Below are 25,461 nucleotides of genomic sequence, written 5' to 3' on the forward strand. Positions count from 1 at the left end.
TGAGAACCAAAGGAGGTAGTGTTTCTATCTATATTAGAGATAAATTCACCTCACATATAGTTAGACTGGACAGCTCCATGGAGGTAGTCCAAGTTCAGGTTACAGTGGGTAAGACCTCCATTTAAGTCATAACCAGTTATAGATCCCCCTCCATGGGTCATGATGGGCAGGAAGCCTGCTTGACCAAACTGAAGGCAATCCAAATATTACCGAACACTCTGGTTATGGGGTATTTCAATTATCCCCCCAACAACTGGGAAACCTACGCTAACCCTGACTTGTTAGCGCAAAAGTTCCTTGTTAACTCAAATGCCGTGGAACAAATTATTCATACCCCAACAAGAGGAACAAACATACTAGACCTGGTCTTCAGTAACATGTCAGACAGATGCACAACTGCAACTGTCAGACCCTCATTAGTTAAGGCTGGCCACAAATCAGTCACTTTTGAGCTGACACTAACACTAGAATTCGCAATGGGTGAAATCAGACTAAAAACTTCACCAAGGCAAACTGTACTCGCCGAGGTGAAGGTATAAATGTATTCCAAGCCCCCCAGCCCCTGCTGGAAGTGGTAACTTACACCAAAGCTTACACTACAGGCCCTGTGCAATCACTTGCATAAGTGTATAGCTCGGCTGTACCAGATAGAATTATAGCCAGAGCCCCAAGTAAAAACAAGTTGCTATGGTGGACATCCAGCATCAACAAACTTTCCAATAAACGCAAAAAGTTGCTGTCCAAGAAAACAAAGGTGATACCCAATAATGGGAAAGTACCCTCGTCAGCCTCAACAGGCAAATATGACAACTTGTCAATCCTCTAAGGGCTTCTTTGAGAAAAACTTAGCAAGCACAGCCAAGGAGAACCATAAGGCCTTTTACAGCTATGTATGTAGCTTAAAAGGTAGGGCCCAAGCATGTGCAGAACTAGTGACCAATGGTATCACACACACACACTGACCCCACAGAGATAGCAAACCTGCTAGTGGATATGTTTGGCAAAAACTTCACCCCTTATCCCCTCCAAACCTATCACAAACTTTGCCCCAAACTCCCCCACCCCCACCCCACATGTCTGAAGAACAGGTCATCGAAGCCTTGTCCAAGTAAAAAAAAAAACACAGCCTCTGTGGGACTAGACAGCATCCCAGGCTGTCTTCTAAACTGGCCAAAACATGAACTAGCATCACCATTAAGTACCCTTTTCAATCATAGTCTAACCACAGGCTTTGTTCCTGCGAAATGGAGAACAGCAACAGTTATTCCCCTCCACAAAGGTGACCTAGCAACAGACCCAGGGAATTACGGACCCATAAGCCTGACCAGCCTCATTTGTAAAGCCATGGAACCTGTCGTTATAGACATATATAAAGACATAGGCGACCTCCAAACCCTGGATCCTACTCAGTTCGGCTTCGTCAACGTCAGATCCTGCCTGTTAAGTCTGGTGGATTTTTTCGAAAATGTGACCAGGGTCATTGAGGATAAATCTATGCGTATAGCATACCTCGACTTGCAAAGGCTTTCGACACAATCTTGCACTCAGGCATAACCAATTAATTTAGCAAACTGAATGTAAATTCCTTTGTTGTAAGATGGGTTGCCAACTAGCTCACAAACTGGATGCACACTAAGAAAATGGGTGACTCCACATCAGCCAGCAGACCTGTTACCAGTGGGGTGCCACAGGGGTCAGTGCTGGGCCCCCTACTGTTTAGTATATACTTCTCAGAAGTTCAGGTGAAAACTAAGGGGTCGTGACTGACCAGGTTTGCAGATGACTGTAAAGTGGGTGCAATTATTGAATCCCCAAATTATGTCAGTATACTCAAGGAGGGTCTTATGCAGACTAACGACTGGTGTCTTAGTCATGGTCTCAAACTGAATGCAAAGAAATGCATCATCATTCCCTTCAGCATAAAAAATGTCCTTTCACACTATCAAATCAACAACAATACCCTCAGTGCCCACAAAGTGGTAAGGGACCTGGGATCACAAGTTGACCGCGAACTTAACTTCGACCACCATGTGTCTGCTGTAGTAAGGAAAGCTTTCTACATAGCACACTTGATTAGTAAAGGCATCACCTCAAGAGCAAGAGAGGTTCTAACCCTTCTATATTCGACACTAATCTGGCCCATAATTGTAGCATACAAAGCACCTGCAGCAGTTGGAGAGACCTCAGAGGTTTGTAACTAAAATCAAGGGACTCCAGTACGTGCCGTACACAGACCGACTAAAGTCCTTCTCACTACACCCTGTATCGTATAGACTTCTTAGTGGAGACTTATGCCTGGCTTACAGAACAATCTCAGACCCAAACCTAATGTACTTGCTGCATATCTGTAAATCAAATGGGACTAGGGCTACCCATTCCAGTGACCTAAGTATGGCCTGTGACTTAAATAGAACATGCTGGAGGGACAGATTTATCTCCCAGCAACTACCACACTTTTGAAATAGGCTACCTGTTCATGTGAAACAGAGCACCTCTATTACACTGTTCAAGAGGAACCTGGACAAGTGGATGGGGCACTGTAAATTCTTACCGGGAATAGTGCCTTCAACCCTCATGGACATGGGCAGCCATTACTAAATGCAATCTTTGGTATTAATTAACATTTGTATGATATTACATTGGGATGAAATGGCTAGGCTTGAAATGACCTCCGGGTTGATAGCCTAGTAGTCTCCTATGATCTTATGAGGAGTATTTGGATAGTATTAGGCCAGGAAGGGTTATCCTGTTCCAAGTGATATTATTGGGTATCCCAGAGAAAGGAGATTGGATCAGCCATACAAAAACATTGTTGAACTTCATGTTTCTTGGATGAGGTGGGTGTCATTACTATAAAATGGGAAAAATCAGGACTGCAAAATAGATGGGCTGGTGTTGCTGATGTGAGAACTTTCTTGGTGATGCTGATGAGAACTTTCTATAGCAGAAGCCTCATTGTTAGAAGACTGAGCAGGTAATGGTACATGAATAAGTGATCCCTGTGGTTGCAGTAGCTGAGTCTGAGACCTGCTGCAGAAGTGTAGCTGTGTTATGGAAGAAAGGTAAGCTGGGGATTACTTATTTCCCTTTTGCATTCCCCCTGTGATAGTCTAACAGCTGTTTTGGGTTTTGAAGTTGTCTTTCTGTTTTTATTTTATTTCTGGCTTATGTATTGTTTTCATAAAATGTGATGTGGAGTTTGTATATCTGATGAAACTGTTACATCCTGTATGGATTTGGTAAATGCACTGGCTCTGTCTGTTAACTGTTCTGAGGATTAAATTTATTGCTGTAGTCTGTTTAACAAAGATTTTGGGGAAAAAAATCGCAGTGATGAAGGCAGCATGAAAAAAGGAGGTTATCCAAAAAAGTGACTGGTGTAAATGTGCAGAAATTACTGTATTATTAGATTCTGACAATAAAAGACCATCTACAAGGTGATTCACTACATTCATCAAGATGGCTTTCAAGCACAGAAATGTGAAACCAGCTCAAATAAAGGGTGTCTGCTGACTTTTTCTCAAAAGTGGCACCCTAATTAGTACCTATTTTTGTAAATATGCTTTGTTTAGTGATGTTTATTTAGTCAACAAAATATACCGTTTATGAAAAATTCATATCTTTGGTGAAATAATATCAGTAGATGAGTCTGGTAATGTACTTGTCTTTTGTGGACTTCTGTAATTGCATCATCCCTGTTTGAAAACGGTGATAACATTATCCATATAATATGATTAGGCAGTGCTTTCGGTTTGTTGAAGAACTAGGAGTGTAAGCATGATGTTTGTTTGGACTTAAGATTATGCCCATATGTATATGTACACTTTCAGAAAAGACATTGGTAGTAATGTTTCAGTTTTTTTCTGTTTTCTGTCTTTTGTCTTAGGCCTCCAATGCGACCTATAACTGTAGCTCCTCCCCCAGGCTTTGGAGTACCTAGATTGCCTCCTGGTAAGAAGCCTCCTGGTCCACCCCCAGGACCACCACCTCCACAGTTAGTAAAGATGTATGGTCGAAAAATGGGCTTTTCTGTGAAAAAACCTAAGAAAAAGCAAAAGGAAAGTGTTCTGTATAACCCCGAAATAGGTAAGAAGATATAGTTGTGACTTCCAAAAGTCACTAATGTTACTTTCCTTATCTTAGTTTATAGTAGTCTTAAAATTCTTAGAAAGAGGTTTTCCTTAAGAGTTCATTTTGTGTGAGAGTGAGTGTGTGCAAATAGCAGGTCCCCCTCCCAAAATAAGTAAAAAGGGAAGTGGCTTGCTGGCATTGGGGCTGGCCATGACAGAGAGCTGTTCAGAGAGAAATCAGCAGCTTACCTTTCTTATGAGGAAGACAGAAGGAGCTTTTTGCACAAATACCATTCATCCCTGTGCTTGTGGAATATAGGAACCAAGAACAGTGATGATTTGTCAAACAGATAGCATAAAAATATGAAAAAAAGAACCTACCAATTCATTTCCATGTTACAATATATGTAAGAGTCAACCATGTGTAATATGAAAATAAAAAAAAAAAAAAAATAAATATGCAAAAAGTGGCTAAAATGGCCCACTTTAATATATAATATTATATTATTAATTATTAGTTATTAATTTATTATTTATTATTTTTTATTGATAACATTATATATACATGTTTTATTATTAAATTATCATTATTATTTTCTTACTTTTTTGCATATTTACGTTTTTATTTTTATTTTCATATTACACATGGTTGACTCTTACATATATTGTAACAATGAATGGAGTGTTGGTAGGTCTTTGTTTTCCATATTTTTACGTTATCTGTTTGACAAATCATCACTGTTATTTTTTAGTACTGTTAACAATATTATGCTTTGTGATTTTGGTGTACAACATTTTATTATTATTTTTTACATTTATAATTAATTTACTTTGTTAAATCAATTTACATATTAATGGTTGGCTTGTTGAGTGGTTCTTTTAGGACTGTGCTTTTTAATTAACTAATTAATCCAATTACTTAAAGTATTTAAGTGGTATTTGGTTCTAATATTGTTGTAAGTCTGAGGAAGTTCAAGCAGTGTCCTGAAATCTAAAAATTTGTGTGAGCGCTTTTACACTATTTGTCTTGTCCTTTTGGTTTTATTAAAATTATTGGATTTTATCTACAGTCTAACGTACCAGCGTGGTCTCTACTTCAGTATCTGAAGCCTTTTTCTGGTTTTGGTGCTTCACTTGGAAGCTCGCTTACTCAGGATACACTTGTGGCACCTACTCCTGTTTTTGTGAGTTCTTGTGGAATATAGGCAATAGTCAAGGAGTAGCATTATTCCGACGCTGGCTGCTAAGGAGGAGTTTTCAGGATGTGCAGTAATTTGTAATCTTTAGTAAGTTTTGGAAATGTGATAATGTCCTTCTTACTCCTTCTCTCAGCAGTATCAAAACAAAAACACTCATTTTAAGCTGATTCCCGAGATGTACTACATGGGCTGTCCATTGATTGGTAGTCTAATCCCAGATGTTAACAGATTTAGATGGAAAAAGTATGTATTGTGTTGTATTGTGAACTAAGTGAGTGAGAAAATAAGAACTAGAGGATAACTCAAGCTTTAACAGTTTAAGGGGAGGGTCTTCCCATTTTGAGATTTTAGGGTCCAGAAATCCACGGTGGTACAACTGTAGCGTTGTTGGCTCACAGCAAGAGGTTCTCCTGTTCGATTCTCGGCTGAAGTGCCTTCTGTGTGGAGTCTGCGTGTCCTCCCTGCGGTCGAGTGGCCTCCGAAAGACATGCGTGAATGGGTGTGCCTTCGCTGAAGGTTGGGCTTCGGGCTGGCAACTCTGCACCATAAAAAAAATTGACTGCCAATCATTAGCGGACCAGAGTTCCGCTGTGGCGACCCCTAACCGGGAAAAGACAAACAACAGGGTCCAGTGGTATGAGCAGATGAAATAAAACTGGGAGGAACTTCAAAGTCATATTTTCTGTAGGGATTGGTAACCAGAGCCGAGCCACTGACATTAAAAGTGTAGTAGACTTGGGTGGCTGGGTGAGAAAAATTCGACATAGTCATACAACAGCAGTAGTCTCAGACCTCTTGCAGCTCCCAATATTAAACTCTTTCCTGTACTGCTTACCCTAAGTAAGTAATCCAACTTCTTAGCTCCTCCCACAAATTAGATAGATTTAATTCCTTTACAGTCAGTTAATTGAAAACAAATCTTTTCTAATTGTCCCTTGCCAAGAACTTTACAACTCCAAGAAGAAAAAAAAAAACAACTTTAAAATAAAACCATCCGTAATAAAATAAGAGCAAAAATCAAGAAACAGTGGAAGTATGCAAACTTTAGATGAACAAATCAAACACGGTCGCAGAATGCACTTGCAGCTCCCAGTGATTCCTTGAGGAATAAAACCCAGCAGTAGAATATGACCGTTAATAAACAAAGCAATAAAGTCTCTTCATTGTGTGATAACAGACCCCAAAGATTAGTTTAACTGTTGTCCATAAAAGCTTACTGCAAAACAGCTTTGCAGCATTGTTTTGCTTAGTCTGCAAATGGTCAAATTTGGGCAGTGCTGTACCCCAGTAAACAAAATTAAATTACATTAAAAAGTAACCAAAATGGATATCTGCAGTTTTACACTTCACTGTACCATTTTTAATTACTATGTTAAATTTTTCCCCTAGGTGATTTGCCCCTTCTGCCTGCCACCCAGTGAACCAACCCATTGGATTTGAGTCCTTTCATTCCCTTGAGATAAGGGAATCCCCTCAGATCCTCAAGGGTGAGAGACATCCAGAGGGGCTGTCATCCAGGCAAACAGTCAGTTTGGTTGTCTTACCAGCATCCCAGCAGTGAGAGCTATTTTGATCTTAAGGTTGTAACCTTGCCCCATTTGGTGATGACATGAGCAGCTATGTCACTGTACGGATCACCTGTATCTACATATCAGCTAATGCATGCTCCTTCACATGGCCAATAAATGCTGCCATCACTGACTAGGTGGCCAGGCCCATGTTTGTTTCCTGCAATGACCCCTCTGTTTCAACTCTGTCGCTGCCTTGTCCTTGGAGGTAAAAAAAAAAAAAAATTAAAACAGTCTAGCAACTTCCTTTTCGAGCTTTCAGTGAGAGCACCTCTTTTTTTTATGTCCTCACATACTTGAAGTTTTACTGGAAGTCCATAATTTGTGTCATCTTTCTAACTGAGGATTCCATAGCTGCATTTTGTAGCTTGTGCAGTACATGATTAATGTCAAGAAGATGAATTGCACACCTGGAAGGATTATTTTCTTTATTTTTCATGGAGTAATTATGATCTGAAAAATCATATTAGAACCAAGAAAAAAAAGTACTTGCTTTGGGTAGTGGTAGATGATTTTAGACTTGTATTGCTAATTTGTTCTCAAAAGGGTTACTTTTTTGCCTATAAATGTGAATGTGGTTGTGACTGACCACCCAGGTACTGGAAGGAGATTGATTAGACACTCTTCACGTGTGGGTTAGCAATAGCAATTTTTGTACCATCTTGCATCCCCTAGGACAGGCTGGTATGTGTTCATATGAAGCAATTGTTTATTTTTGTGATGCAGGTGTGGATGTCAAGATACAAGATATTTGCACATCCACTGTTCATTGCCCATGAATATTTGAGCTCCTGTGTGAAATGAGAAAACACAAAGCCTACGTTAACTAATACTAAGCCCAGTGCCTGCATTTTGACAGACTTTGTCACCTTGCCATCCAGGTCTTGCTCCCCAACCCCATTCCCCTTAAGAAAGAACTTAAAAGAATAGCAGAAGAGCAAAATAATGTGTGATCAACAGAATCCAGGATTTAAGAGAAGTACAGCATATGCTTAAAAAAAACAGCTGGGTCCTGCAGTGCCCATATTCAGGTCATGTATTGTACATTAACAAACTGTTTAAAAAAATAAGAAAATGGTTTAAAAAAAAATAAGAAAATGGTGTATAAAATTAAATAAAATGTTACTTTGTTTGCCTTACTCCATCCATCCACAACACCCTTATTCCATCTTGCACATGGGGTCGGGGTGTCACTTCAGCAGTGACAATCATGTAGAACTAAGGTTGACACCACTGGGTGGATAGCCCTGCCACACCACACACTTGCACCTATGACCAATTTAGAGTGTCCAGTCCACTTATTGTGACCCCACTTTGCATTGTTTTTGTTAGTCTACAGGTGATCAAATTTGGAATGTGGGAAGAAACCGGATTACCCGGAGGAAACCCACGTGAACCCAGGGGGAGGACATTACCCCAGCTGAGAATTGATCCAGGGAACCTCCTGCTGTGAGGCGACAGCACTATCTGCTGTGCCTCTGTGCCTTAAATTATAATTTTAACAATTTTAGTGCATTACTGCCTTTCATTTTTTTTTAATCGCCTCAGACTTGTTTCAGGAAATTTCCCAAGGAAACACTTTAACCACATTGTTAGTGTACCTTGTTAAATGTTATCTAATAGCTTATTTTAGCTGCATTGGAACCTTTCTTCAGTAATACATCTGTATTTTCTTTAATGAAGTTTGCTTTTTAAAATGTAACTTTGTATTCTCCATTGCCTTCAGTTGAATTTTACTAAATATGTTATTTTGCAGCTACCGATAGTCTGGATGAAGAGTCACCTAGTGAAGATGAGGGTTATAGGGAAGAAATGGATCAGGATGATGAGCATGGTGGTGGTGCGGATGATGACAGTGAGATGGATGACTCTGAAGGTCAAGACACTGATGAAGAGGACTTGCACTTCCAGGATGGGGAGAAAGAGAGAAAAAAGAGAGTCATCAACAAGAAATCTGGTATGCTTCAACTCTTACACTGGAGGAAAAAGCTAACCATAAGTTGTCTTCCATTTCTTCTTTTGTGAAGGTAGTATAAATTATGGTAGGTTATTCTTCAGGGTTTCCTCAGACAATATTGCCTTAGGAACCTAGAAAGATGAGATAAAATAAAATAGTGTATGCCTGAGAATTTCAAGTAGTATAGTGTAGTCAATTGAAAATGCAAGCAAAGTATACAAAGTAGACACATTTTGAATCATATAATATGCATGTCATGCACTGACAAATTCAGCATTTCCTTTGAATACTACACCTCAGCATCCTATTGCAGAGAAATATGTTATAATGAATATGTTTTAAACGTCTTTAACAAATCACATTTTAATTTGGAACATGTTTAGAAACAATAGAAAAGAAAACAATCATAGTAAGTAGTATGCACGTTTTCTTTTTCACAATTTTCTTTCACTCTAAAATGTACATAAATTGCTTAGTTCCAGTTATCCCTTAAATTTCACTCCTCCTAAATATTATTCTGGATGTAAGTAGTGAAAACTGTATACGTTTATTGCTATGAAGCGCTTTTCGTTGCTGTGGTACAGCAACTTCATCAGATAGTAACAAAAACTCTTCTTTCTCTCAAATTTAAATAGTTGACCAGGTCACATGATAATAAAATCAGCTGGTAACTACATTAAAATTAAAATTAATCAAGTTTACACATATACACACAAGTACTTCCCATATGTTTAACCTAACAACACAATAAAATCAATCAATAAAAAAGAATGCGTGTGAGACACACACGTATATGTACACTTAAGCCACATTTCTTTGTATTGTGTTGTTATTGTTTGTTTAAAATGACAAGAAAACCCGTTATTCACTTTCTTTATATTAAAATTATAATTTATAGTCCGCAAAAGACAAGTTCAAAACTCTCCATCTTTTTAAGCTTCTTAATTTGATATTTATAAAAAAAATCTTTTGTATGTTGGGAATGTGTTGTGACGTAGTTACCAGCTGATTTTATTATCATGTGACCTGGTCAACTATTTAAATTTGAGAGAAAGAAGAGTTTTTGTTACTATCTGATGAAGTTGCTGTACCACAGCAACGAAAAGCGCTTCATAGCAATAAACGTATACAGTTTTCACTACTTGGAGCCTGTTTGATACTATTTTTAGCGTGTTTAATAGTTCTTAACTCACAGTTTGTATTTTGTGATTATTCTGGATGTATTGTTGCCAAAAATTTCATTTATTTCTGTGAAATGTACTCCATTCCTTCTATAAAGATCAACTTCCATTTCTTTTTATCTTTTTTATATTATCTAGAACATCCTTTATGTTGGCAGTAGACTTTGAGTTTTCTAACATTTTTTTTTTTGGCAGCCAGTAATACTAAACTTAGTAAGGATTTGCTGTTTGTAAGGAGTTCAAGTCATATATCCCAGTGCAAAAAAAAAAAAAAAAAATCATTTTCTTAGTTAAAACCATTTGTTTCCCAAACATTTATGTCAAAGTTTTGAATAGAGAAATTTTAAAATCTGCCAACTTGTTACTTTACCAAAAACAGTTCCCGTGTACCCTTTTCTTCCCCTCCACACCTCCAACATTTGCTATCCACCTGAGGAAAAAGCCTTCTGAAGTTGGGCATAAAAATAGTAGTATAAACCCTTCTGTGCAAAAATCATAAGCCTTCTGGATTTTGTTGCATAATTGGGAGAGTCTTAAAAATTCCTTCCCATTGTTCCTTTGTAAATTGCCTTTCTAGTCACTTTCCCAATTTGTTTTAATCTGCTGATTGATTCTTATAGCTATCATGCGATATTGTACATACGGTATGTTTATCCTTTTAACAGTGTGTTTTGCTGTAGACTCAGGTAAAAACTCTGCCAGAGCTTATGGGCGATGCAATGGTGCAGCATTAACATCACCTCACAGCAAGAGGTTCTCCGGTTCGATTCTCTGCTGTGGTGCCTTCTGTGTGGAGTTTGCATGTTCTCCCTGCATTCACATGGGTTTCCTCTGGGTACTCCGGTTTCCTCCCACGTTCTAAAGACATGCATCTGGAGTGTTTTTCCCTGGGCCTGCACTGAAAATAGGCTCTGCCCTAGTCAGACTTTCCCGGTCAACAAATGTCACTGTTGCAGTGTTCTTAACCAATGGATCTGATGTAATTTTCAGCTGCTGGGTCTTTGACTTGGCCACTTTTGCCAGATCGTCGAATTCAAAAACTCTCAAGCTCCTCCCAATACCCATAATGTCCTGCTAACTGAATATACATCAGATCTCACTTGCCATCATTTGCTACAGGTTCAGATCCTCTCGCTGTCTAGTTTTTGGGTGTTTTTTTCTTTAGAAATGGAGTTTTTGCTGAAGCTTCTGTTATTTTCATTCATTCCTATCTCTCACTACCTCCCTTGCTAACCCTTTTAGTTTTTCTATAAGTTTTTCTGAGTGGTTATTACTGATTGTCTAAAGTTTGTTTGTTCGACTCTACTCTAGAGTAATTCTTGTCTACCAGTGTTGGTAGTTATCTTTTCTGATGTTCATCGTGTTTCACTGTTGCAGTCATGACTGTAGGGTTCTCCCCTGCCGGCAGGCAGCTCTCGGTCGGCCAGAATCCCAAAGTCTGGGTCCGGCGTCGGCTGTTCAACCATGCTCCCTGACGTCAGAGCGCCAGGAGTACAAAGCTGACAGCCGACGCCATCTTCTCCAGTCTTTCTTGCCGTGCAGCGATAGCAGTTCGCAAGTGCCGGTCGGCTGACTCCTGACGATTTCTTTCTGATAAACTTCAGTCCGAAGATTTTCTTCTCCACTCAAAGCTAAGTACCCCGTTTGGGGAAACTTTTTTCTTGCTCCACTCCGATGTCAGAAAAAGTTAATAATTGTATTTCATGTGGGAAGCAAATACCTCATAAGGATTTTCATTCTTACTGTATTCCTTGCTTAGGCCCTGACCACGACGTAGCTAGTTGTCGGTTTTGTGCTAGATTCAATCAACGTACAATTAAGCGAAGGTACGATTTTGCTTTTCATTACTTGGGTAGGCGCTTTAACTACAAAATGTCGTCGGATACGGTTCCGGCTACCGGAGTTCACAAACGTCGCAAGGATAAAGACAGGCCTCCGAGGTCTAAATCTGATGATAGCGCACAAGCGGAGCCAGCTTCAGGTCCGGCCGTCGTCAGTGAGGCACTTTTGCAGCCCCTGTCGTCGGCCATTTCAGAACCGATGGCCGAAACGGACTCTCATGAGGAGCCAACCAGGCCTTTAAATATTTCTATTGCAGGACCTTCGGACAATGCTCCTTCGGATGGGTCCGGAGCCACTGTGCAGGTACCGGCTTCCGAAGGGGTTTTCAGGCCTACTCAGCTTCTAATAAAGGCAAAGACAAAGGCAAAGGCTCCTTCTAAATCAAAGACTGCAACACAGGCCTCTTCTGAACCGGCTCCCAAGTCACAGAAACAGTTACTCAAGATGGCGGAGGATTTACTTACTATGATTAGGGGTTCACATCCCCCTCCAGATAAAAGGCCAAGGCAGGATGTTTATTATGATTCCTCTGATCAGGCTTCTGTTTCCTCAGTTTCTTCTTCTGACCAGGAATATTCTTTCCCTCCTTATGAGGATTCTGATGCTGAGGAATCCATTCCTTCAGCTTCTCCCCCTGAGGATTTCTCTTTTGGGGAAACTTTGCATGAAATGAGGGAACATTTCCACTGGGAAGGACAGGAGTATTCGGAATCTAAGAAAAGACTGAGGGATTTTCTTCTTCTTCCCCAACATAGGCCCCTGGCTATTCCTCCTGTTTTGGATATTGTGGATGATGCCTTTTCGGAGGCTAACTTAACCCCTGATTCTTTTCCTCCTGCTCCTGTTAAGCCTGATAGATATTACAGGGTTTCTGATTCCCACCAGTTTTTATACAAGAACCCTTCTGCTGACCCTGAAACCATTTCTCAGGGTCCTAAGGGAGTTAAGGCCGCTTCTCCCAAAAATCCCATTCCTACTGAAAAGGATTCTCGATCCTTAGAAAGATGGGGCAAAAAGGTGTACACTTCTGCTACTTTGTCCATTAGGGCTTTAAACTGTCAGTTTCATATGCTGAAATACCAGCAATTTCTCTTGTCTGTTTTAAAACAAAAGCCTACTTCCCTTTCTGCCTGTGCAGATGATAAGGAATTACATGACTTACTGCATGCCACTGAACAAGTTGGGAAGCATGGTTTACACTGTGGATTTGATGCCTTGGAGGCTTCTTGTAGGGCTGCGGCCTCCGGCACAGTCATTAGAAGGCATGCATGGCTAAAGGAACAAAATTTGCCTGAACAAGTAAAGGCTAAATTATTGGATGCTCCTGTTCAGCATAATGTTTTGTTTGGATCAAAAGCTGAAGAGGTGATTAAAAAGATGGAAGATAAGGCGAAATCCATGCAAACAGTTAAAGATTTCTTACAAGTACAGCCACCTAGATTTAGCAGGAATTGGCCTTCAAAAATTGGTCCTTTCCCACTTCAGACAGGCCTCAGAGGGGTAGATATAGACGCTCCAGAGGAAGGCCTCAAACACAAGCTTCTTATAGACCAAGACAGTGGACTGCTTCCACCCCTAGGGGAGGAGAGGACAGGTCACAAACTCAAAGGAAACAAACTCAATGACTCCCTCTGTTGGGCTACAGGAACTTCTTGCCTGGAAGCCCCTCTCGGAGGAAAACTCTCTCTTTTTTATCAAAATTGGACTCAAATAACCCAAGACAAGTGGGTTTCTGATGTGGTTTTAAGAGGTTACAAATTCCATTTTCATACCTTGCCAAGGCCAAGCGGATGGCCAGACCTTCCAAAACATCAATGGACGGAGGCCTTAAACCAGGTGGAAGCTCTTTTGGCTATGAATGTCATAGAACTGGTTCCACTTTCAGAGATGGGAAAAGGTTTTTACTCAAGGCTCTTTCCAGTCCCAAGGAAGCAAAACTCATGGAGACCCATTCTGGATCTGTCAGTCTTGAACACCTTTCTAGAGATTCAAAAATTCAAGATGCTTACTCTACAGCAGCTACTTCCAATGCTGTCCAAAGATGCATGGATGGTAACTTTGGATTTAAAGGAGGCATATTTACACATTCCCATCAGGCAGGATCGCAGAAAATACCTCAGGTTCAAGGCCGGATCGAGGCACTTTCAATTCTCTGCGCTGCCCTTTGGATTGTCTACTGCGCCCAGGGTCTTCACCAAATGTCTGGCTCCAGTAGTAGCTTACTGCAGACTCAAGGGAATTCAAATTTACCCTTATCTGGACGATTGTCTAATTCAGGCAGACAACAAGGATGTCTTACTCCAGCATCTAGAATTTGTACAGAACCTCCTCAAGTTCCTGGGATTCTCTGTAAACATAAAAAAGTCAAATTTGACACCATCACAACAGATAACTTTTCTGGGTGCTCTTCTAAACACCACAACCCAGATGGCATTTCTGACATTTATTTATTTATTTTTATTTTTTATTTTACATTTGTTGACCGGGCTAGTCTAGCTGGATCAAAGTCCATTTTCAGTAGAGGCCCGGGGAGAAAAGCTCCACAGATAAAAGCAAGGTAATTGAAAAACAAGTACAATACACTTATGAGACAGGCAATGAGCAAAATACAATGATATAAGTCCAGGTATGGTTGTACAAATCTAAGAAAAAACAAATAATACCAACTATGCGTTGAATACTTTCGTACTACTTACTGAAGTTCAAATGTAATGGATACTTATAAAAACATTAATTGTAAAAAAAAAATTTTTTTTTTTTTTTAATTCATGTTTGAGAATGGTAGACATCCGAAAAACAATTACAGCTGGCTTAAACTTTCAAAACCTTGGCAACTTTAACTCAACTATCTGCAAGGAAATTCCTGCAGGCTTTGGGTTACATGGCCCCCTGCATCCTTCTCGTACCATATGCAAGACTACACATGAGGAAAATACAGTGGTACCTAAAAAGTGTATGGTCTCAGCATTGCCACAGTTTAGACATACTGATCTCCGTCCTTCCTTGCCTTCAAAAGGAATTTCTTTGGTGGTCCAGGGCATGTGCTCTAAGCAAAGGGAAACCCTTCCGTCTGCCTCCTGCTACTCAGATTCTAACCACGGATGCCTCGGATTATGCGTGGGGAGCCCATTTTCAGGGCAACTGTCTGCAGGGCCTTTGGACAAAGGATTATAAGCACCTGCATATCAATTTAAAGGAAATGTTAGCTGTTCAGAAAGCTTTATTGGCCTTCAGGAATATTTTACAACCAGGACAACTACTAATACGGACAGACAACACCACAGTTATGTGGTACATAAGCAAGGGGGATCTCATTCCTACCCCCTTTGCAGACTAGCCATGGATCTATGGAACACAGCTCTAGCTTGCAATCTGGATCTTCAAGCTCAGTTTCTACCAGGGAAACAAAACTTCCTGGCAGACAGTATGCGCAGAAACCTTTCGGATCCACACGAGTGGATGCTGGACACCAAAATATTCAGGATAACAGCAGTCTGGGGATGTCCTCACATAGACCTCTTTGCATCCCATCTCAATCATCAACTACAGAATTTTTGCACCAGGTCTTTCCACAGAGAAGCTTGGAAAGTGGATGCCCTGTCATTCAGTTGGAGGAACCTCTCGGGATATGCCTTTCCGCCTCTTCCTCTTCTTCCATGGGTCTTATTGAAGATAAAACAGGACAAGCCCAAGATGATAATCTTGCTGGCTCCAAATTGGCCTCGGCAGTTTTGGTATCCAACTCTAAAAAACCTATGTCTGGAGCCCCCTTGGGTTTTACCTCAGTCTTCGAACCTTCTGTCCCAACATCAGGGTCAGGTTCTACACTCTCATGTCAGAACTCTCAGCCTGGTGGCCTGGTTAATCCAGGGCCCTTGATTTCTTCTTTTCTACCCAAGCAGGTTATGGATGTCATTTTAGAAGCCAGACGTCCTAGCACTAGAAAATCTTATGCAGGAAAATGGAAAAGATTTTGTTCCTGGATGCAGGCTCAGGATTCTGATCCTCTTCTTCCTAACATTACTTTAATTTTACTTTACTTGACAGATCTCTTACATAAGGGTCTCTCTTTCTCTTCCATTAAGATACATGCCTCTGCTATTTCTGCTCATTATAATACAGACCCTCCCATCTTTTCCCACCAGCTCATGATACAGTTTCTCAGAGGAGCTAAGAACTTAAGACCTCCTAGATCTCCTCCCATTCCTGCTTGGGATCTCAGCTATGTTTTGGAAAAACTAACCTTGCCTCCTTTTGAGCCTGCTGCCTCTTCTGACATCAAGTTTTTATCTTGGAAGACAGCTATCTTGTTAGCCCTAACCTCTGCCAGGAGAGTTTCAGAGTTACAAGCTCTTATGGCTGTGGAACCTTATATTATTTTTCATCAAGACAGGGTATCTTTGAGGACTAATCCTACCTTCATGCCTAAGGTGGTTTCCAAAGTGGCTTTAAATCAAACTATCCACTTGCCAACCTTTTTCCCCACTCCTCAAAATAAAGGGGAAAGGATCTTGCATTCCTTGGATGTGCACAGACAACTACGTTTTTACCTGGACAGAACCAAGGACATCAGAAAATCAGAACAATTGTTTGTTTCTTATGCTTCAAGTTCCCAAGGTAAAGCCATTTCAAAACGGACCATTTCTAAATGGATTGCTCATGGAATCAGATTTTGTTATTCACACCATGGAAAGCAAATCCCAGGGAGTATACGGACTCATTCCACCAGAGCTGCTGCCACTTCTGCGGCCTTCCTCAGGGGAGTTACTACCAAAGACATTTTGGAAGCTGCAACTTGTGCATACTTTTTCTAAGCACTACAATTTGCCTCTCTACTCTAAGTCTAGGGCAGGCTTTGCCTCTGCAGTCTTGCAGGGCCTTTTAGCCACCCCTTCTTCTTTATGACCACCTCCCTTTCTTTCAGCTTTGGGATTCTACCCTACAGTCATGACTGCAACAGTGAAACATGATGAACATAGTACAGTTGTGTACACCTACCATAAATGTAGATGTTCGAGTGTCTTCACTGTTGCAGTCTGGGTTTCCCTCCTGTCCCTCTTATTTTTACTTTTGTGTAGTGCGTTTTTCACCATTCTTCTGAGGTGTATTTGCAAAGGTTATGGGACCTTTTTCATTTTGGGACTCCTGACGTCTGGGGCAAGAAAAACTGGAGAAGATGGCGTCGGCTGTCAGCTTTGTACTCCTGGCGCTCTGACGTCAGGGAGCATGGTTGAACAGCCGACGCCAGACCCAGACTTTGGGATTCTGGCCGACCGAGGGCTGCCTGCCGGCAGGGGAGAACCCTACAGTCATGACTGCAACAGTGAAGACACTCGAACATCTACATTTATGGTAGGTGTACACAACTGTACTTTCTTTTTTCTACCTTATAAATATGAAACAAAAAAAAGGTAAAGTTTTTATAGTTTACTTATTTCCTTAGCTTAGTTAGACTAGTATGGCAAACAAATCTACCAGATTTAAAAAAAATGCATCACCTGTGGGCATAAAATACCAGACTCGGATGCCCACAGGGAATGCGTCTATTGTTTAGGAGCCACACATTTAGAGACTGCTCCATTTGCTGTGGCATCAACTGTGTGGCTTTCACAGATAGGAGGAATAAGCTAGTCTTGAAAGCCCTTCTCCCTTCCACCACTTCTTTTGCTTCAACTGGGGCTCAAACCCCCAAAAAGAAAACTGATGAGAAAGCCCAGCTTGTTTCCCAAAGATAAAGAATATCATAATAGGTCGCCGGATCCCACATTTTCTTTGGCTTCCTCCTCTGAGCCTCCTGCAAAAATGTCAAGAAAATCAGAACTGACAAACCTCGAATCTGTCTACTTCAAAATTAAAATCACCTCTGATCTAAACACCTCTTCCCCTTCCGGATCTGGTAACATCTAGGCTCACTTCACCCTTCTTGGAGCAATCCTCCCATAGACACTCAAGACCTCCAAAATCAACCTCTTCTCTTAGGTCTTCAAGGAGTTTGTCTGAGGCTGATATGATACGATGATGAGAAGATTCCTCAAAGTTCAGATCCCAATGGGGGTACTCCCAGCTCTGGTTCGCAAGGGATCCGTGAGCCAACATATGCCTACTTCCCCTTTGGTCTGCCCTCCTTTGATTTGACCTTCTGTTTTAGAGCCCTCGTATCCAAGACCCCTAGTGTTGTCCTTATCGGATTCAAAGGTGGTCTGTTCTTTGACTCTGGTTACTTCCCTGAGTTTAGGAAGCTTGGAACTGAAGCATCAGTACCGGATTCTGGGACTAGTCGACTCTGTTGGCACTATCCCCTGCCCCGCAGAGCTTTGGCACCAGACAGCTCTGGTTCGACTTCTTCCTTGGGCAAAGTGCTTGCGGAGTTGGAGGAGCCAGTCAGCTCTGTTGCTGTTGACTTCAGTCTCCCCAGGCACTCTTGCCTTTGAGATTGTGGAGAGGGCCTTCTCTCTTTTCTTTACCTAGAAAAAGGGGCATCCCTACCTCCTCAGATAAGACAACTTTACCTCCTTCAGTTCTTTGTTCTGAGCCTTTTTCTTCCATTCCACTGGGACAGTCAGCCTGATAAAGGCTCCAGTTAGTCCCTCAGCACACTCCCATCTCTTCTGATACCTCAGCAGACCACCCCGCTGATGAGGTCCCTTGGAAGAGAATGTCTTAAAGGAGACACCTAGATTCCCCTCAAGAATCTCTCATGGAGGATGCTGATTTCAGTGAAGGGTCTTCCAGATCTCCACCTGAAGATGTCTCAATTGGAGACATTCTAGAGCTCTTGAAACAGAAAGATGGTTGGTCTTCCGATACCCCTTGCCGAGAGAAGTCTGTGTTCCTCGAGGCTTTCGAGTGTGGTCCGACTGCATGTTGGGTGAATCCCCTGGCCAATGAACTTATATATCTCATTTCTTGATGGGCTTGGAAGGAACCGGATACTGTGGAGCCTATCCCTGAATGCCCAGACAAAATTTTAGCCCCTCCGAAGGACTGGATATACTGGAGTAAGAGGATCCCATTTGATGCCATGGTTGTAGTGACAGACACCAAAAAAGAACTTTCTAATGTGTCCATGAGGCTGATCTCCCATGCAGGGGAAGGTACCTTATGGGAGGCGGATTCAGGCATAGCCATTTGGAGACATGCATGGATGCAACTTTGTGACTTTGCGGAGCCCTTTAGGTCTTCATTCATCAGTGCTTTTTTTGATGGATCTTCTTTATTCAGCCCTAAAGTGAAGGACACACTCTCCAGATGTGAGCAAGAAGTAAAGATCCTGGCTGCAGTAGGGATACATTTTTCTATCCCCTCAAAGACCCTTTTCCCAGATTCAACAAGAATTTAGAAAGATGTGGTTCCATAAATCCTAGTGTCCTGTTCAAGACTCCCAAGGAGATAGTTCTCCCAGGGGCAGAGGGGGGAAGTCAAGCAGCAGACACCACCCCTACAGCAGAGTTGGCCCGCAGAATCTGGGATTTTGGGACTCCTCCTCAGACAAACCCCATCAGTACTCCTTAAAAGGGGCCCAACTGCTTCCCTCTGGAGGCAGTCGGGCATTTGTCTCTGTCCCAAAGAGTCTGGCTGTCCATAATGAAAGATTTCTGGGTGCAAGGAATTATATCTAGAGATCACATCATATCATTTTCCCAAATTCCCTCCACAAGAATGAATGGAATCCCCTATGTTCCACCCAATCAGAGGGAAGTAGCAACATTAGAAATAGAAAAGCTGCTAGAAAAAAAGAGAGTCATCCAGAAGGTTCCCCCCCAGACCAGAAAGGATCCCTGACCTATTCAGGATTCTCCCTAATGCCAAAGAAGACAGGGGAGTTGAGACCCATCTTGGATTTCAGCAAACTGAACAAGTTTGTACAATATTCAAGGCTGTGGGATGGTCCCAGTTCAGTCCCTTCTGCCTCTGTTATGAAAGGATGATTGGATGCTCTTGATGGTATGCATCTTGAAGATCTGTCGCATCAAAATCAACAAGTACTCCCGAAGATATCTGTACTTACGGCTGGGAGCCAGTCATTACCAGTTCAGAGCACTGCTCTTTGGGTCTTACCACAGCCCTTTGGGTGTTCACCAAATGCATGGTGGTGGTAGCAGCTCATTTGAGACTGCTGGGGTTCAGAGTGTTAACATATCTAGACGACTGTCTCCTAACTTCCCCAGCCAGGCATCTACTCTTGCAGGCAAGGGACTACTTGTTCCAGTTGTGCCTTCATTTAGGCATTGCAGTCATTTGCAGCAAATCACATCTCTCACGTACGCAAAGTCTGGAGTTCATAGATGCTTACCTGTATACAGTCAAATAGCCTGTCTTACACTGCCTTGAATCCAGACACTCGGATACCATATCAGGGAAGTAATGCTGCATTATTCTGTTCCAACATGACTAATTTTACAGCTGCTCATTCTTCAAAATCCTTTAACTGCATCAGTCAAGTTCACACAGGCATGCAAAAGATATCCTTTTTTGGTAGATTCATTCAACTGAACTCTACGAAGGCCATCCAGTTGTTATTCCACTGCCTATGGCCACAGAGACCACTGATACTCCCAACTGTGGTGGGGGCATTATTTGAGAAGGACAGTCCAAAGTACATGGTCTGCCGAAGAGGCCAAGACTCGTGTCAGTGTCCTGGAAGTAAGAGCAGTCCTCCTAGCATTGCGTTGCAGGCCTTTCAAGATGTTCTTCCTTCTGGGACAATTGCTGTTCAGATGGACGGTATGTCAGTGATCTGGTACATCAGCAAACTGGGAGGAACCAAGTCTTATCAGCTTTGTCGAGAAGCAATGAGTGTGTGGCAGTGGATAACCTCTTCTGGTCATTTTCTAATAGCAGCACACATCCCTGGGAGAACCATCATGATTGAAGACAACTAAACAGGTCAATTCTGATGCCTCACGAGTGGTCTCTGAATGTCAAAGTAGCAGAGAAAATTTTTCGTTGATAGGGCCAGCCATACTGTGACCTATTCTTGTCACCCATTAACAAGTGTAACAGGTTCTTTGCCCTGATCCCTCCAATATGGGGAGTCACCGAGAGATGCTGTAGGCCACAGTTGGTCCTCCAGTCATTTTTATGCTTACCTACAGTTACCTCTCATTCCCAAATTTCTATAGAAGGCATGCTGGTTGAAGAGTAAAAGTTAGTCATATTGCCCTCTTTTGAACTAGTCAGATTTGGTCCCCTCTCTCTGGCTTCACCTTCTACATCTGCCCTGGATACTGAATCCCAGTCCAGACCTCCAGTCTCACCCAACAAGTATGACTCATCTGGATATAACAGGCCTCAAGCTGACCGCATGGTTTCTCCAATTCCACTAATTGCTAGATAGCCCAGGCTCTGCTCCCCAGTCTTTCATATTTTGTTTTCTCAAAAAGCTTCTACTAGAAAGATTTACAAAAGTAAATGGAAGGGACGTGTATTCTGGGCTCTTAACAGGCATCTGGACCCCCTTTTTCTGTCCCTGTACCAGCTGTACTTGATTTTTTAACTTCAATTTTCGAAGAAGGGGCTAGCTTTTCTACTATTAAGGTCCAGTTGGCTGCTGTTTCAAACTTTTACCTAGGTGAAAATAACTCCACCTTAGCTTCTTCTAAATTATGCAAAGCTTTTCTCAAAGGGGCCTTTTTACTTCAACCTCCGCTAAAGGATCCTACTCCTCCTCCTTGGGATTTAAGTATTATGCTTCAGGCCATGATCCAAACTCCCTTTGAACCATCAGCCAGATCAGATCTAAAATTTTTACCTTAGAAAACCATTTTTCTATTCACTGTCACATCAGCTAAATGGGTATCTGAACTCCAGGCTCTGTCTTCCAAATCTCTTTACCTGGTTTTCCACAAAGACATGGAGTCCTTGCGGACCATCCTATCTTTTTTTGCCTTAGATAGCTTTTCAGTCCAACATTAACCAGGTCATTAACCTCTTAGTTTTCTTTCCAAACTTTTCAAATAAGGGAGAGTTCATGCTTCATCTTTTGGCTGTGCATAGACAACTTAATTTTTATCTCCATAGACGCAGCAGGATTTCAGGAAAACTGACCAGTTGTTTGTCTGTTTCTCTCCAAACAGATTCAGCAAGCCAGTTTTCAAAATGGCCAAATGGTTAATTGATTGTATCTCCTTCCTCTGTAGTAAAGATGGTTATCCTTGCCTAAGCCTCCTAGAGCTCATTCCACGAAGTATGTGGCGGTCTCCTCAGCCTTTTGGACAACAGCTTCCATAGATGACATTTGTGCAGCTGCCACTCAGACTAATTTATTGCTAACTACAAATTGGATTTGGTTTCCAGGAACAGAGCTGTCTTTGGCTCTGCAGTACTCTGAAATATCCTTCCATGAGGAGCACCCAGGATTCAACTACCTGGGAACTGTATCCCATCAGTTGAGGAATGAATGAAAATGACAACATTAGACTAAAACATTGTGCATTTACCATAACATTCCATCTGTGATGTCCATTTTTATTCTTCCTCAACTTCCTGCTCACCTACCCCCTTCCCTTTTCTTCTGGAAGGACCCAAGAGTATTTTCTGGGAACTGCTGCTCCTTGTTTGAGCTCCAGCTCCCTTTCTTATTCTAGCCTTTATTATTTCCTTTAAGGTATTGTCCCTTTATCTCTAGCAGCAGCAAACTCAGGTTAGCAGGGCATTGTGGGTATTGGGAGGAACTTGAGAGTTTTTGGATCCGAAGATCTGGTAGAAACGTCCAAGTCAGGTCTGAGTTGGATCCAAGACCCTTCAGTTGAGGAAGAATGAAAATGGACAACACAGATGGAACATTATGATGAGTACATAACTTTTTAGTTTTCACCACTTGCAACCCAGAATCGTACATCTGACTTTTGACCTCAGCTTGCACATGTAGGGTCATACTGACAGATGTACAAGCATAATTCCTTAGATTGTCTTGTCGCCAGGCCAAATGCAGGTCACATCTCCATTGGACTGATTGATGTTTGATCATTGTTACCATTGCTTTGAAATAAGCAGATAAGTGCCCCACTGGGGAACCTTTCTTTACTGTTTAACGGTCTTGTTTTATCTGTATTAGATGTCAGTTAGGAGAGGTAAGTTCAAGTGCAGTAGGCAAATCCCATACAAAGAGCTGCATGCCTTGTGCCTTTTTTGCTTAGGAGCTGAAAATTCCAAGTCCTGCTACACTTGTCAATCTTTTGTATCCAAGACTTTGCGGTCAACACCTTTCTGGAGACCCAGTGTCAGAAATGTTTGGCCCAGTCCAAGATGGTGGATCCCACTTCCCCAGACATAGCCCCTCCCCTTTTGAAAAAGTTTAAACGGCCTAGGCCAGAGACTCTGCCAACTCTTTCTTATTCCAACATACCTGCTGAAGTTTCAGAACTTGTAGTGTGTCCCAGTCCACCTCAGATGCCCTCTTCCAAGACCCAGCTGGAGGTCAGTATTACATCAGAAGGCCTTACGACTGAGGAATGTGTGAAGAAAGGTGAACCGCAAATCATCATCTTGGAGTCTGCAGAGGGCATCCCCAGATACTCGTAAGGGAAGAAGTCCCAGGTAAACTAGTTGAGGTACATCAGGAATTTGAACCACCGCACTTATTTCAGACACCAAAAAACTAAGTGCATCTAAATGGATGGACTTTTCTAAGAATCTGTTCAAGGCCTTCACTCATGGAAATTATGCAAAAAACATGCAACAATGGAAGAGGGATGGTAGTAGTAGGAATCTTTCACATAATCAGATTAAGAATAAAGACATTTACTTTGTTATGAAATATTCCCCTTTTCTGAAGTGGTGAGAAAATTGGTAATGGAGTCTTGGCATCTTATAACATGTAATGAACCATTTGGCCATTTATTTCTTAAGTATGTCAAATTTTCTTTTGGGAGATATTTAAGTTTGAAAGAACTATTGAATCTTAGGCAGGTTAGTGTTAGTGGTGATAAGGTGGGCACATTTTTTGTGGCCATTGTAGGTTGTGTAATAGGGTTAAGAATTTAACAGGTAGCCATATTCATGGTAGAAAATTCATATCTAAGGGTCAATTCAATTGTAGCTCTTGTGAGCTAGTGTACATTTTGGGTTGTGGATGTGAAAAAAATCAAGTGGTATATTGGGCAGACTAAAAAAAATGGTTAGGGTCAGAATTTCACAACACTTGAGATATCAAAAATGCTAGCACTAGTAGTCCTGTTGCTGAGCAATTTTATATGGCCACGGGGGAGTGACCCAGAGTTTTTTTTGTGTGTGGATTGGGACATTCTTGAATGATGAGAGGTGGTAATTTTATCACAAAAATATTGAGGTTAGAAAGTAGGATGATTATTAATTTTAATACACTTTTCCTTAAGGGCTTGAATCTTGTCAACTTGAATGTGTAATTTTTGTAATATGTGAATTGCATATTTAACTTTGGAATTTAAGAGTATTGAAGCACTTTATTACAATATCTGCTGCTGTAAAACATTATTTGCTGATGTAGAAGTTGGTAAAAATTGATACCGAGGGTGTCAGTACACGTTTAAGAAGTTATGTTTGCATTTTATATGTGTAATGGGTTTTGAATGGGTAAAAGTTGTGCTTTAAAAATGGGTGTGCTTTTAATAATTAAAAATCATCTAATTTTCTTACCTATCACCAGGGGGCAATGTATAAAATGGAGTCCTGTTCTGTTTGTAATTTATCCTTGAAGGTGAAATGCCAAGGTACCAGGTATATTTAAATATAAGTGAATGAGAATTCCAGTCTTGTGTGGCTCGTTTTTGTTTTTTTGATAAAGTTTGTGGATTTGTTTTTGTACTCTGTTCAAGGACTTTTTGGCTCTGAACCCCCTTCCCTTTCTTCCCTACCCTGTCTTCCCACCCCTCAAAAGACTGATGTAGTTTCATTTTCCTCTGAAGATTGAGATGCCTGACTCCGACTATTCCCTGGCCTACTTCTCTTAAATCCACTCTCCTGGCCAAGTCTCTTCTGATGAGGAGAACTCCATCTCACTTGACTCTCCTGTGGAAGAACCTTCTTTTGCACAGAGAATTTTAAACATGAAGCATTTTGAGTGTGTGTCCAGGCAGTTCACAGTGGTCCAGAAAAGTTACTATAACGTCTTGGAAATGGGTACTCCAGCAGAATGGCACAGAGCGCCTGGGACTTTGCAACCCAGGACAGCATTTCACTGATAGCCACATAACTTACCATCACAAGACACTGTGTTGGCAGACACATTAAGTAGGGTCTTGGAGGACTCTCATGAGTGAACCTTTAACAAACAGGTTTTCTTGGGCATTCCTCAACACTTGGGCATACCACAGGTCTTTTTGCTTCAGGAAAAAAAAAAAAAAAAACAGCTGCCCCTCTTCTGCACCAGGAGCCCTTACCCCTTATCTTTGAGGATAGATTATTTATATGCTTTTGTTTACGGGGAAAGTCCATCTGGGAATTGAAATGCCTATTTTCAGTGGAGGCCTGGGGATAAAAAGCTCCAAAACAAGGGGAGAAATACATTTTAACAATTCAAAAGAAAAACAGACAACAAGCATTATTTATAACGTATTTCAAAGCAAACAGTTAACAAAGCATATCCGATTTAAGGGAATCCATGTTTTCAAGATACTGTGAGTAAAGTCAAAAACACTATATTAATGCACTTGTATAGTATTCATA

The 25,461-nt window shown here is 41.3% G+C and overlaps 1 protein-coding gene across 1 annotated transcript in view; it reads left to right on the plus strand.

Moving 5' to 3' along the window:
• Window positions 1-25,461, plus strand: part of WBP11 (WW domain binding protein 11) — a gene marked incomplete in the record, with an annotated part of 1,089,603 nt that overhangs the window by 736,890 nt on the left and 327,252 nt on the right. The window contains 2 exon segments of the mRNA XM_044068181.1: window positions 3,887-4,086; window positions 8,594-8,794. Of these exon segments, the coding sequence (XP_043924116.1) occupies window positions 3,887-4,086; window positions 8,594-8,794 (401 nt within the window).

This window comes from Protopterus annectens, chromosome 1.part0 (genome assembly GCF_019279795.1).
Source record: "Protopterus annectens isolate FY-2018-M chromosome 1.part0, PAN1.0, whole genome shotgun sequence".
NCBI lineage: Eukaryota > Metazoa > Chordata > Ceratodontiformes > Protopteridae > Protopterus > Protopterus annectens.